The following is a 15,291-nucleotide window of genomic DNA, read 5'->3' as shown; positions in this document are numbered from 1 at the left end:
CTGAGATTCAGAATGGGTGAACACCAAGCCAAAGGAATGCCTCAGGATGCAACAGGCCACTTGTCCTGTAGGGTGACAAAAGTCTCTTCCTGGGCCCAGAGGCAGCCTGCTGACACCCCAGATGACAGCAGATTCCACTTGTCATCTGCTGCATCATCACAAATACCTTTGCAGGGCTCTGGCCTTTTTTTCATGCTCTCTCAGTGACTGTGAAGGAGGAGATTCACTGCCTGCATAGCCAGACAAGACTCCCACAGCCATCCAGCCAGAGCTTCCCCACATATGTAGGCAAGGAACTATCCTTTCTATAATCACAGCACTCCCTTTAAAGGTGTTTTCCCCTCTGCCCTGTCCTACCCTGCCTTTAGGAGTAGCTGATTATTTGTAGCGACACCCAGATTGCTAATTGATTGAGATTTTGGGGAGGGTCATACTGTGAACAAGTGAGGAGACCTATCACAGTAGGCTTGGTCTGGCAGAGAACAGAAGAAAGCAGTGGGAATGTCAATGCTCTTGCACATGGTATTTTTTTAACATCACACTTGCTGAGTCCCAGGGTGCTTGTAGTGGAAGCAGAGCAGGAGACAGTGAGGGCTGGAGGGAGAGAAAGGGAAGAAACTGTTTTGAGGAACATATTTCTCATCAAGGATTCTCCTGTCTTCTCAGCTCTGGGATAAAGGAGACTCCTTCCCTCAGGCTCAGGGCTGTCCTCTGCAGAACAGGGTCTGTGGGCAAGAGCTGTGCCCTGATACCCCTGGCAGCAGTGCAGACACCTGGAATTTGAATGTGCAACGGCAGGTCAGGGAGCCCTGTTCTGAATATATTCCTGTCCACCTGACAGTATTACACCAAATCTGGATGGTCTGGGGTTTAACATGATGGCTCAGACTGATCTGCAATGGTAATTAGTGTTCTTCTGCCTTACTGATCTTATTGTATCGCCTTAAGCAAAGCTGCTAGGGTTTTCCATATATTTCCAGTTTTGAGTCACTTGATAATGAGTTCTTCTCTGTGGGCATGCCAGGGCTCAGAGGATCTCTTTCTAAATGAAAATCAGTCTGGTCCAAACTCAGTTGCCATATCAGCCTGAGCTGGCTGCCTGATGTCATGGATGAAAAAGGTGTGCTCACCTTCTCTGCTTGCCTTCGCACCACACCAGCTTTGGTGAAGGGATTTGCACAGTGATGCCAGAAACTATGCCCCTTGGTGAGGCATAGGAGAACCACAGAAGGCAATGAGGGCTAGCAGGGCAATACCTCTGTGCAAACATGATGTCAAAGCATTTGCCTCAGCCCAGTGAATTGGGAGTTTGTCTTTGCAACTGCAAACTGGAGGAATCTGACAAGCATGATAGCAAACTCCTTGTGAATCAAGTGGCTTGCTATCTCTTGCTTCCTGATCTGCTGAGCCACCCACTCCTTTTATCCCTTTTTTTTTTTTTCTGTTGTCCAACTACCCTTAATACTGCCATGCAGCCCTCTGCTAGCGCTTGAGTTCATCAGCCCTTTTGAAGAGCTCTGCTCACCATTAGGAGACACTTTATGCTGCCAGGGAGTTTCTTCTCACTGCATGTTAGGAAATGGCTATGCTAAACAAGAAGACATGGTATAAAATGATGATGGATGTGAGTGCAGTTCCCATTCTGATGATTTCAGAAAGGTCTGTTTGCTGTGTCATGGGGTGAGCAGGAGCAAGTTGGTTCATTCTGTTCAATTTTTAGCTTTTCAGTGCTCCTGGTACCAAAGGCAACAGGAGGGCTAATGGGATGCTGGCTTACCAACCCAGGCAAAAGCAGCAATCCTGCTCTCCAGAGCTTTCTGAGGAACTGTTGGCTTCTGGCAGGCTGCAAGGTGCCTTTTAATGACTGCATGAAATTACTCACCCTAGGAGGAGTAATTTTAAGTTTCTGGAGCTAAAGGCTAAAATCTTCACAAGATCAAAAGGTTAAGCTGTGTTGTTTGGGTTCAGTACTCTTTGCTATAAATAATGTAAAGGACAGAAACAATTAACATATTCTAACAGGTTATTACAAGAGCAAAACCATAGGAAATATTTGTGTGAATGTGCACATAAAGTTATAAATATCAGTGACTGAGGAGGAGCTGTAGTGGGGAGGCATGCTCCGACAGAGAAAAGGAGTTCAAACAAGGACGGTGAACATAACTGTGAATGAAGTTGGTGTGCATCATCTGGCTCTAAAATGACAAGAAAAGTATTTCTGTCTACATAAAAAATGACATTGCTTTAATGCTTTCCTGCCTACAGCTGAAAGGAAAGCTGTCTCCTTTTTTTTTTTTTTTGTCTTTTTTTTTCCCCGAAGAAGTTGCTTTTTCAGTTGTGTTGGGCTATTTTGCCATATGGCTGTTTTCCAGCAACATAGAAATATGATGCAAACATAGCAGTTTCTTGTGTGAAAAAAAGATTCTCCTGGCATCAGTGGTATAGATCCAAACCGAAGTCAAATGCCTTGCAGAGCAGCTTAGAGAAGAAAGAAATGACAAAAATACCAAGCCAAAATTCTTAGAATAGCTTTGTCTGAAATTAAGGAATGGGTGTGTACACCGACAGAAATTCATGTACTGCTTTAATAAACAAAGGGAAATATGTAGGCCAGGATACACTAAATGCCACATGCATTTGTAAAGCCCTTCTTAAAATAACTAATTTATAAATGAGCAAAAATACAACAGTGAGGAATTAAATATGCATGCATATAAGCAGTGTTATAAAACAATGACACTGTTGTATACAGGAGGTGTTATCTCCCTGTGTAAAGTTGTTTGGATTAGTTTTGAGTATGTTTGCTTTTAAAATATGCAGGGAATCCACAAGTTAGCTTTGCTTGCTGTTAGAGGTATGACTTTCAGAAGGCTCTACTATTCTGCCTCTGACCTTTTGCCTGCGCAGATGTGTATGAAGAGCAACCACTCTTCGCAGTCCTTGCAGGCATAAGGTGTTCATTTTCAGGCATAAGGTTTATGTGTTATAAAGAGCTTCTGTAATATTTTGTGCATGCAAAGGCTGTTAGATTTAAAGAAGGGTGCAATAGCCAAGGCTATCTCTAAAAACAACAGGAAAAAAAACTGTATCTCAGGGTAATGTTTAAATATGTCTTTGTTGTGGTTATCCATATAAGCAGCACACACACACCCAGAAACACTTGCATACATTGAGTATACAGGCAGAAGTAGGTATGTGTTTCTTCTTTGCTTCCTGTGTGTTTATAAACCAGTGCACAAACCCAAGCCAGTCAGGTATCACTTTCATACATCAAGGTTAGTGTTTTATCTTCATAGAATCATAGAATCAACCAGGTTGGAAGAGACCTCCAAGATTATCCAGTCCAACCTAGCACCCAGCCCTAGCCAGTCAACTGGACCATGACACCAAGTGCCTCATCCAGTCTTTTCTTGAACACCTCCAGGGATGGTGCCTCCACCACCTCCCTGGGCAGCCCATTCCAATGCCAATCACTCTCTCTGGCAAGAACTTCCTCCTAACACCCAGCCTAGACTTACCCCGGCACAACTTGAGACTGTGTCCCCTCGTTCTGTTGCTGGTTGCCTGGCAGAAGAGGCCAACCCCCACCTGGCTACAATGTCCCTTCAGGTAGTTGTAGACAGCAATGAGGTCACCCCTGAGCCTCCTCTTCTCCAGGCTAAACAACCCCAGCTCCCTCAGCCTCTCCTCATAGGGTTTGTGTTCCAGGCCCCTCACCAGCTTTGTCCACCCTTCTCTGGACACGCTTGAGCACCTCAACATCTCTGTTGAATTGAGGGGCCCAGAACTGGACACAGTACTCAAGGTGTGGCCTGACCAGTGCTGAGTACAGCATCTTATTGTTCACACCACCAGTCTGATATACATTGAAGGATAATATCCAACTGTCAATGGGAAGTGTACACATTAATTTCCACAGTAAGTAGGCAGAAGAAATTTCATCTGTAAGATCAGAGCTTGAGTCTGAGGGGTTAAAAAAGTGTTTGAAGCATGGCCCGGAAGGAAACAGATACCTGCATTTAATGGGGCTGGAGCAGGGGAATTTCCCCTCGTGGAGACCACAGAAGCAGCCAGCCCTGCCACTGTCAGAGCTAGCAGAGAAGAACTAGGGTGGTTCTGATCTGTGGGAGGGCGTTGAGAGAGTGGCTATGGATCGTTTGGCTTCAGGGCTTATCCTGGGTGGTCATTCTGGAGCCTGCGGTAGTGATAAGGAGCACATGCGGCGTGGCGAGCCCCGTGACACACTGTGTGACTGATGGCCCTGCGAAAGACACGAAGGGAGGGCATCGCCGGCCGCGGAGTGTAGTTTCAGGTGGCAGCAGCAGATTTGACAGCCTGCGTTAAATGCTAGTTTTAATACACGGTGACATGATGCACAGAGCGGCTTGACAGCTTTACAGGTTCTGACTTGGTATCTTCCCATTGTTGGTGAGTTACCCTGATGGGAAGAAGGGGTTCTTGCTTGTCTTTCAAAAAGCCTGAGGCCAAGCCAGCTCCAAGGAAACCAGGGAAAGATGCAATCATGAGGTTAAAACTGTGAATGAACCAGAAACAAATTGCTGCCAGCAACATCCTGTGATAGCTTGTGAAGTTATTAAGTAACAAGTTGAATAGCTTATTGTTTCAAATAACATGTTGTAATAAGAACTGAAGAATATAATTCAGATTTTAGTTTTACTCAGAAAATCTCCCAAGTGTATTGTGGAAGCAAGAGGCTCAGCCCTGCTTCGACAGAGAGGTAAAACACAGGATGTTTGTGGTGGCTGTGGCCTGTCAAACTCGCACCACTTCCAACAGAGGATGCCACTGCTGACATTTTGTGTACTGCATTGTCTCCCTGAAAGTGACATTTACCAGCTGAGAGCTGTTGTGATAGCTGCTGTGCATGTGATGTGCAGCAAAGCAGGAGTTAGATTCTGCTTTTGAGTACTTTTGGTTCCACTCTGGATATCCAGTTCCTTAAATGTCTTGCCACATTTGGAACCTTAAAAGACTTCCCCGTGACCAGATGAGATGAGACAGGGAGGGCTTGTTCAAGGTGGTCAGACACTCACTTAGCTAAGGAAGATGTGGAAACAGCACTTCTCTTGTGAATCATCTCTTCCTGAGAAAATTTTTGGCCTCAGGGTTCCCCTTGGGGTACCAAGAGCTTTGTAGGAGAGTCCCAAATCACCTTAAACTGCCAACTCACTTCCCTGTACTATCTCCTAAATTACCTAACCACCTTTCATCCTAATGGGAACAACAGTGCATATATACTGCCAAGAAATCTCCTGAAGTTGGATGTGGGAGTATGGAGAGGACCTCTGGGCAATGGGAAAGATAATAAATAGTTTTCTACCCCTTACAGTAATTCTACCTGACAGATGAGGTAGCAAACCCTGCACAGGTTGCATCTGATGCTTATTTTGGTGAATATAAGGCATTTTCCCTACCTTGCCTGCCTGCCTGGCTTTCTGCCTCATACCTCATACAAGAAGAGTAGAACATAATTGTGTAAAGAAACAAGAAAGCCCCTCCCAGAAGCAGATCAGCTTTTGATCCTTTGCAGGTAATACTATGTGGCTGTCCTAAGTCAGGCTCATGCAGATAATATAAACTCTTTCAAGATGATGATAAAGAGTTCTTGATTCCTACTGTCACTTGGGCATTCTGATATCTCTTATGTGATGATACTTGGCTCTAATTTGTCTCCTTCCTAATTGGCATGGCTAGGATGTCTGGCGTCTCATCAGGGAAAATTGTCTGAAGAGCAGAAGCGCTTGGTGCCTTCGGTAGAGTCTCTGCCTTACAAAAGCACTTACAGTAGCAGCCTCCAGACCTATTGCTGCAGGACTGGGAACCCTGTTGTGCTAGGCAGTGCATGCCAAAATGACAGAAAGATGAAACCTAAATTCATGAGGATGACAGAGAAACAGGGGCATGTGCAGCAGTAAGACCACTCTATGTAGTGCAGTAAATAGAGCCTGGGCATAGCAGTGATTTTCTCAGTATTGGCTGTGAGCAGAGGAGGAACAACGTGCACTTCAGTTGGTGTTTACAGAAAGTTCCTGTGGTATGGCAGGGAACATGGGACAGTACACAAAGGGTGATTTTGAATCACAGAAACCAAGAGGTACGCCACTGGCAGTCAAGACAGAAGCCAGGTTCCCAGTACCATGGGGAAGCTGGTAAGTGGATTGAAAAGGGCTTTCAGAGTAAAGACATTGGTGTTCCTAAGCACTGAGACATTAGGCAGTAAAGGAAGGTAAAAAAATGGTGGGAAAGGATGCATGTGATGGTGTGTCTGTAGCTGTACAGTCAGATAAGAAGACCAGTCTTCTCTGGGCTGAGAAGAGGCTTGTACACAGAGGAAAAAGGTATCTTTGGTAAGATAGATATTTACAGGATGAGTCCAGCAGGGCACGGGGAGGCTTCAGTGGGGAAATACCCTTGTAATATTGAGTGTAACTCTTGGATGTGTATTTGTGAGAGAATACTAGGAAAACAAGTTGACTAATTTCAATAGAAGGCAACTAAAGTGAAAAGCTACTTTACATTCTGAGTGAGGGGTCTTCACCTATGAGGAACACTGGACACCACCATCCCCTTCAGTATTGGTAGTCAATCTACATCAGTAGTGCTTTGGGAACTGATGAGGTGTGACACCTGGTTTTGCTGAGCCATGTATTAACAGGTCCTGCCTAAATTGCTCACAACCTAAAAAGGTGCCCGTGGATGGCAAGAGGGGTTCAAGGCCATGGCCTATAAGCAAAGGAGGGAATGTGATGGTAGATGCATTAGCAAACATCACATCAATTCACTTGTGTGGGTTTACTTAGGAAGCTCCTAATGAAGTTTGTCCTGAGATACTTGGGGAAGATTAGCAGTCCATGAGCCATCCTGAAAAGGGAGGTTAGTGGTAGAAGAGAGAGAGGAACAAAGTATGTTGTATACTACTTAATACAAAATACTAAAATGAATATTTGATCAGTTTCTAAACTTCTACAAGATAACACATGTATAAGTTCCAACCAATGTGTCTTGTTCAGGAGCAGTCAAATGACAAGTGGTGTCAGAGTGCATTCTTACACATAATCATGACACTCCTGTAAATACAGTCTTGATGAAGCTGTTTGTTGGCTTGATGTAAAGCTACTGAGTGCACCAACTAAGGATTCACTGTCATATCAGATGGTGGCCACCTTGGGTCTAACACTGTTCAGTATATTACAGAACATGGGTGACAGAACTAAATATGTATTCACTACTTTTGCAAGTACTACCAAGCTGGAAAGCCTGAAGGTACACTGGAGTACAGAACAGAAACTGGAGATGTCTTGAGAAAGTAGAAACGTAGTCTGCAAAGAGTATTTTCATTACAAAGGAGTAGAAAGTTCTGTATATGTGAGAGAAAAAAAAATATCCAATGCACAGATACAAATGGGGAATTTGAGAGAGGAAGTGATGTGATCTGGAGGTCACAGACTAAATACAAAACAGGAATAACAAAATCATGTAAGAAACTCATGATGCTGATCTGTACAGGAGGCCATCTCAGTTGAAGGGGGGGAGGGGTAATCCTTCCACTTTCTCCTCATGTGGGCACCATTTCATCTCACGTGCAGTGTGCCAGTTTGGAGCACTGTGTTTTGAGGCAGATTTGGACCAAATGAGGGCAATATCTACAAAAGCAAGAGTGATCAGAGAATGGGACTGATCAGAAAAATTGAAAGTTCAGGAAAACATGGTCCAAGTCTTCAACTGCATAAAAAACTAAAGGAGGCTATAAGTACTCTGCTCTTGCCCATAGTCTATAGAAGAAGTTAAAGATTCAAATCAGAGCAAGGAAGATGAGCTCATTAATGTTTATTAATATGTAAAGGGTGAGTGCCAAGAGGATGGAGCCAGGCTCTTCTCAGTGATGCCCAAGGACAGGACAAGGGGCAATGGGTGGAAGTTGAAGCTTCCATGTAAACTTGAAGAAGAATGTTTTCACTATGAGGATGACAGAACACTGGGACAGGCTGCCCAGGGAGGCTGTGGAGTCTCCCTCTCTGGAGATACTCAAAACCTGCCTGGATGTGTTCCTGTGTGATCTGGTATAGGTGATTGATCCTGCGCTGGCAGGGGGGTTGGACTGGATGATCTTTCAAGGTCCTTTCCAGCCTCTAAAATTCTGTGATTCTGTGAAGATTTAACTTAACAGGAAAAAAAAAGTAGAAGAACAGCCAAGCCATAGGGTAGGTTGTCTAGGGAGACTCAGAGATCTGTCCTGTCTTTGGAGGGTTGTAAGAACAGGTTAGATACATATTTATCAGGAAGGATAGACTGGATGATATCTTGAGATCTCTCCCAGCCTTATTCTCTGTCAGCCTGCAAAACTGACAAAATTAAAAGAGTGAAGAGAAGGAAAAAAGATTATGGGAGCAATAGCTGTTGGCATGGAAAAGCCCGGTGTAGGTAGGATGCAGAGAATTAAGTAGCTTCCCATGCAAGAGGAGGGGAAGCTTGTTCAGCACCTGAGGGCTGCATTTGCACAGCTGGACTTCATGCCTTGTTTCTTTCAGAGGTTTCCCTGTGAGACCAATGTAAAGGGAAATGCAGGCATCAGTTGGCAAAAGGTCTTGATTTGTCCTTAAAGCAAAACTTGCACTTTCTCTTTGTGTGGTTTTTAGCTGATATAGGTTTTACAATATTTTCTTGCTCAAGTAACTTTTCTTTCTCTAGTGAGGAACAACAGTGACTTGAGAAAATGTCTGAGCAAAGAAGTTGTGGGCTTTCAGAATGTGTCTGAGTCTGTAGATTCCAGTTTTTTGTAAGAGCATTATCCCTTTCATCTCCTATGCCTTTATGAGGCACCTCAGATGTGCCTTCAGAGACATTTGCCTGCTTTTCTGAGGGAGGCACATTCCTCTAAATTAGACCACAGCCCTCTAGAAACATGTCTGACAGCCCTATTGGGTCCTGTGTACACCAGCACAGCAGTTTAGCCCCAAGGGACCCAGGGCAGTAGTCCTTCCTGGTTGTGTCTGCCTCCTCCCAGATTTCTGAACAGGATGCTGACTGGGTAACAGATTTTCCTAGGGGCAGGGCCATGCATGATTTGAGGATGAGAAGCTTAACTTCTGATCTGACATAGCCTTCTGTAAATTTGTGTACATTAGTGGGCAGAAATACCTGGGAAAGGTTAAATCAGGATTTTAGCACTGCTCTTGTTTCTCTTTTAAACCATGCAGAGGCTCTGCATTAGTTAGAAAACTGAATTTTGAGTGCAGCATGGAGAACCAACCTGTGAGCTGGAGCTAATAGAGGAGCAGAGGCTTTTCTCTTCATCCAGTTCAGCTCACCATATAGACAGGATTTCCCATCACATAGTATTTGAATACAGTATTTCACTTCCTCATAGCTCTGGATACTGCACAGACAGCAGGGTAGCACTTTTAACCCTTTACAGAATCACAGAATGATAGAGATTAGAAGTGACCTCTGGAGATCATCTACTCCAACCACCCTGCCAGAGCAGGTTGCACAGGACAGCGTCCAGGTGGGTTTTGAATGACTTCAGCGATGGAGACTCCACCACCTCTCTGGGCAGCCTGGTCCAGTGCTCTACCTCAGATTAAAGAAGTTCCTTCATTTGTTTAGATGGAACTTCCTATGTTCAAGTTTGTGCCCACTACCTTTTGGTTAGTTACTGTGCACCACTGCAAACAGACTGCCCCCCTTCTCCTGACATCCATCCTTTAAGTGTTTATTACTCTCAAAAGTGGGTTTTATTTCCTTCTTGTCTCACTGAGATCTCAGTTCTGATAGAGCGTGATGAAAGTGACTGGCCTGAGTGGGAAATAGTCAGCATCAGCAGGGATAAGTCAAAGTAAAACTTATGTCAAAAGACCATAAATTAACCCTGTGGAGTTTTTAATCCTATTTCTGTGTGATCAGATGCCACAGACCGTTGTGCCCAGTCACCCACAGCACCTGCAGGCACCAAGGTACTGCATGAAGGAGGCTGTTCTCAAAGGGGTGAAAGGAAGGCAGGAACCAGACTGTGGTGGGTTAGGAAATTTCCCCCCCTGGAGTTCACTGGATTACCTCAGACAGATTGGAAGTAAAATGAAGCTATATTTACAGTAAATCTAAATTTACAAGCATATATACACAATATATTTACAAGTATATACAAAGCAGAAATAATACAGAAATCCAAACTCCCTCCCAGACAAAGGAAACTGCCCAGAAGGGCTCAAAGCTACCCCCTCTTTCTCCCTCTACTTTCCCAGACAAACAAAACAAGCAGCAAAGCTTATTTTGTTTTCTGTTAGCTGAGATTAATGAAAAGGTATTAGAAGAGAGTGAAGAGGAAATGAATAGATCCAGCGACACAGACAGAAATTGTTGACATTTTGGCTTTTTATCACTCTCAGCAAACCAATAAATGATATACACCTCATCATTATTTTATTTTTACAAGCAATGATCTAATTTCTCTCATTAAAATATTCCAATTAGCCTCAAACTAGCACATAGACTAATGTATTGGCTGCTGCTGCATGGACATGAGAGGAATGGGAGCCAAGGGCAGCCACATCAGGGAGAGGATTGCCTTTGTCACATCACAGTCTGGATGTGTCCATCTTTGAATCAACTGCTGCTTGTCTCTAAGAGGTCACAAAGCAGATGGGAGGAGAGAGCAGAAGGGGACACCTTGGGGAAAAAAGCAGATTAATGAACGTTGGTTCATGTTTCTGCATCTCTCTCACATGAGGGCAGGGACACTGTGACTCTAGTCAAACTAAAACACAGTGATCATATGAAGATTGCATATTAAAGAGGACCAAACTAAACAGAATTCCTGTTTACCCAGGCTGGCACCATGTCCTGGGACCTATTGACATACTGAACAAGTGTGAGCTGAAGCTAATTACATCTCTTTCATATAACCATATACATAAATAATCTGTCAACAGAGAGAAGTGTGCCTTCCTCCGTGGCTGCTGGAGACTCTGGAAAATATCCCAACACTCCTGCGGAGCCAGCCTGGATTTCCATAGCAAGGCAAAAGCAGAGGGGCATACAGCAGGAGCAGGAATTCAACAGAGAGAAACTTGTGGCTCCAGATGTTAAGTCAGATGCAGAGAAACAGAATAAAGAGAAGGAACAAACAGAGGTATTTAGAGTAAAAATCTGTGATGCTTTCCTGTCACCTTCCTGTAGTATTCTTTGTATCTACTACTACATTATGCTGTAATGATTGCAGGTACTTAATGAGTCTAATCATAAGTGGCAAAGATGCTGCTCTTGGAAATGTCCTACAGATGCAGAGTTCTCTGAATGTTCAGTTATACAGTTTGGCATTTCCAAGAAATCCTGGAACTATGCAAGGTGTAAAAAATGTCTTTGTGGCCCAATACATACTTTGCAGATCTAATGTGTGCATTTCATGCTAGAATACCCAAAATGAGGTGCTAAATTGTGCAGTCTCAGATCTCTCTCAATACAGAAGGAGTCTATCCTTCTAAGCACAGCATTTCATTGAACATCCTATACGTCCTGACTGATTTAACACTGAATGAACAGCTTGGTTCCAGAAGCTCCGAGGTAACAATTTTTAGAGCCTTGGGAAGTGAAATAGGATTAAAATAGCTTTTGCAGTCACAGACAGTGCCAAGATATAAATGCTGGTTCTCTGTATATGGATAACTCAGACACCAACGTGGTGCCGTGGAACGTGGGTTGACATTGCCTCTTCAAAGATCCCATGCGAAAAAGTGTGATACCTGTAAGCAAGTGAGCTTCCCAGATGGCAAAGCTGTGCCAGCAGAAGTGCTTGGCATTAATCTAGAATATTAACAAGGCTTCCCTGGTACCAGGGCTAGCAATGAAGGTAGCACCATGTAAGTACTGCTTGTATCACCTCCTGCACAGTGAGAACCCCATACTGATACAGGAGCTGTGTGTCCTGTATCAGTATAGCATTCCCAGTGCAAATGGCCTACCTTGTTGCATCAGATGGTACTGTTAGAAACCCAGATAGATGTATTATATCCTGGAATAAGAAGAGATCTCTAGATGCTGAAAATTGGTTAGATTAACAAGAGATAATGCCTAGCAAAATGTTTAAGCATATTACAAACTGCAGAATGCTCGGCATTGTCATAGCATATGAAACACCAAGAGTTTAAGTGATCCTAAAATACAGTTTCTGTGTCAGAATAGGAAACTCTAGGTTTCAGTTGGCAGTGTCCTCTAAAATTTATGCCATGCATTTTATTTCCCTGTGTCAGCTAACTGAAAAGAAATATGCCAAGTTGGTCCTTCCTGCAGCATGTGAGGCTCAATGCCACTCTACTACTCCCACTTTCCTCTTCTCCCACATGGCACCAGGCACTATCGCTTCAGGGTAGTTTGTGATATTGGCAAGAAAATCCATGGGAGGAGGCATTCAGTTTCTTTTTTATGGAAAATCCACTTACCATCAACCATCCAAAAATACAGTGCCATAACCCACAAAATCTGGGAGGTGGAAGGGAAACAAGAGAACAAATCCTGTGTATGCTAGTAGAAGTGTGCAAAGGACTTGGACTACATTGAAGACTATAATAACCTACTCATGGATACCATTATGAATAAAAGATGCAGAGGGATTGCTTTCATTTGTGAAGTTGAGTATCCTGGATGTTAACATGAAACAACTGAGGCCTTTGGAACAGGTATCAATTTAAGTGAGAGTACTGGGACCAATGTAATGAACATGTGTGGTGTTTGCATCATGACAGGCACCACATCTACTCCCTTTGGTCATGTTCTTCCAAACTTGTCTCATTCTCTGCACATTACTTGGATTTTATCCCTCTTTGTGCCTAGGGGTCAGTGAAGCAGCAATGGAGCAAACCTTCACACTTGGCACCTAAAACCGCTTCTGAAGACCAGAGGAAAGAGACAAAATCTGAAGTGAAAGAGTCACTGCTGGGAACCAGTGCACTGCTGCATTATGTCCCTGGTAAGAAACAAATTGCCTAAAACGTGGGCTGTTTTCTCACAACCTACTCAGAAGAAATCCTGCTTGAGTTTGCTTGAAAAGGAGTAGTGGTGAGATCCTAATCTCTTCCCCAGCCCCACATCAGCAAGGGCAGACTGTTTTCTCAGCACTCATATCTAAGTTTTTATTTGGTAGCATATTCTTTTGACCTTCTTGATTTTAGAGTTTCAACTCAGGTTAAAAGAAATGTGAATTGAGAGCACCAGGCTGTTTCATGGGACAGGGTCCCAAATGCACTATCCCAATGTAAAAGGTAAAATGCATGTAAAAATATTTTCACTAGCATTCAATTTTAATGTGGTTTCCTTAGCAAGCTGGAATGATGTGATCATAAACTGACCATCAGTCCTTCCACAATAACTTCAAATCTCTTTGGCACATTCAAATTTGAAAGAGAGGCATAAGTTTTGAAGGTAATCAAATTCCTGTGAGTTGAGGGCTGAGTAAAGAAGGAAATTGCAAATGAAAAGACTCTCTGTTCTTCAGCCTAGGTGTTAACAGGGCATGGCAAGGAATCCAGCTTATCATATTGGTTTTGATAAATTTAGGGCTGAAAAGATATCAGTGATGTGGAAAACATAACGTTCTTTTGAATACAGAATGTTTATCTCTTCAATAACATACTGCAGAAGAAACTTCCATGGGAAATGTAAAGATTTTTCTGCCGTAGGGCATGGCATGGGAAGTTTTTAATGGAAGAACTAGCGAAATGTCCATATGTTTCATTCACAGTAGCTCCATCACCAGCACTGGTGGATAAAGAGGAAATAAGCCACCTGAAGAAAACCAGTAATGCTGCTCCAGATCAGCCGTTGTGGATGGAACTGGCCAAAAAGAAATCGCAAGCCTGGAGTGATATGCCACAGATTATAAAATAGAATAATGAAGACAGATAGCATCTTTCATAATTAAGTCAGCTACTTAACAGAATTTCTACAGACCAGAGCTAATCACCGCGAAGAATCTCTTGAGGAGAAGGGATTTATTACACAGCTGTGGAGAAAGTGTGCAATAGGTGCAGTCAAAAAGTTTACCTTGAACTTTGTAGCAATCAGGATTTCAATGGATGGCAATGGATTACTTAAATTATGCTAAGGACATACTTAACACTTTGGAAATAAAACTTTTGCCTTACATATTTCTTGTGTTTTCTGCTTTAAATGACATTTGCATCAAAATGGGATCTTTGCTAAACCTTGCTGAACTTCTGTTGCTGCTGGAGATTTCTGTCTGTTATGGTTTTCTCTGTTTACATTTACAGATTGTGCACCAACATCCTGTTGAATCACCTGGCACTCTTTCAATCAAAGCTGTTCAGCCCATGGAGTTATTAATGAATAGCTGCTAGTGAGTAGTCCCTGGAGATGTTCAAGATCAGACTTGATGTGACACTGGGCAGCCGTGTGGAGTTGGAGGTGTCCCTGCTCATTGCAGGGCGGTTAGATGTCTAAGATGGACTGTGAGGGTCCTTTCCAACCCAGTGCAATCTGTGAATCTGTAAATTCTGCCTGTTTGTGAAGCTGTGTTTGTGAAGTGGTCCAGTTTCTGGGCTTGGGTTACACTTCATGAGGCACAAACACACACACCCCCCGCTATGTATGTGTGACCACAAATAAAAAAGTCTCATCTCCTTCTGTGTGCAACATTGGCTGCACAATGTTTGCAGGCAGGGGAACAGTTAGGACCTGCAGCTTGAAACTCAAATACATTTGTAGTTGCTTTCCTACATGAATTTATCTGGTTGCAGCTGCCTTTCCTTTATGTGAAATCATCATTCTCTATTAGGAGGACAGCAGCAGTGGCACTGACAATGTGAATTTAGTAAAAAAAATAAGGACTGAACATTCCTGAGCTAAAGTCCAAACTGAAATTCTGGAGGAAACTGTGAACTTCATTGCTTTGTCAGCGTCATGGATCACCCTAACTCTAATCTTAATCACTCTCATTAAAAAAGCAGAAGCATATAGCATCTGTGTACTTTTCCTGCTTTTATACATGCTCACACTCATCTGCTTGAGCCTCTCTCACCAGTTTGGGGCATAAGTTCATGAATTCTCCTGTGCTTTTCAACTGTTTAGCAAGATTGACAAGATAAATCATTGCCAATGGTTGATCAAAATTGCTCTGAAGATATTTTAAGACCTCCCTGAGAGTTAAAGAAGCAAATGACAACTCCTGTTAGAGAATTTCTTTGAAATTAAATGCCTCACTGCTAAGGCAAGCATTTAACTTTGTGCATTTATGCGTGAAGTGCTACCTTAGTGCTGTAC

The 15,291-nt window shown here is 43.2% G+C and overlaps 1 protein-coding gene across 4 annotated transcripts in view; it reads left to right on the top strand.

The window, feature by feature from the left end:
* The window catches only part of CRACDL (CRACD like), a 73,250-nt gene extending 58,263 nt beyond the window's left edge, over positions 1-14,987 (top strand). For 3 of the 4 annotated variants that reach the window (XM_064143556.1, XM_064143558.1, XM_064143555.1), the window contains 3 exons: positions 10,950-11,149; positions 12,847-12,982; positions 13,754-14,987. In XM_064143556.1, the coding sequence (XP_063999626.1) occupies positions 10,950-11,149; positions 12,847-12,982; positions 13,754-13,899 (482 nt within the window). In that variant the 3' untranslated portion in view covers positions 13,900-14,987. The remainder of the gene's footprint in view (positions 1-10,949; positions 11,150-12,846; positions 12,983-13,753) is intronic. The other variant, XM_064143557.1, reaches the window with a different exon arrangement.
* Positions 14,988-15,291: the final 304 nt, after the last annotated feature.

The sequence above is a fragment of the Pogoniulus pusillus genome, chromosome 5 (genome assembly GCF_015220805.1).
Source record: "Pogoniulus pusillus isolate bPogPus1 chromosome 5, bPogPus1.pri, whole genome shotgun sequence".
NCBI lineage: Eukaryota > Metazoa > Chordata > Aves > Piciformes > Lybiidae > Pogoniulus > Pogoniulus pusillus.
This window is presented reverse-complemented; position numbering and strand designations above follow the sequence as displayed.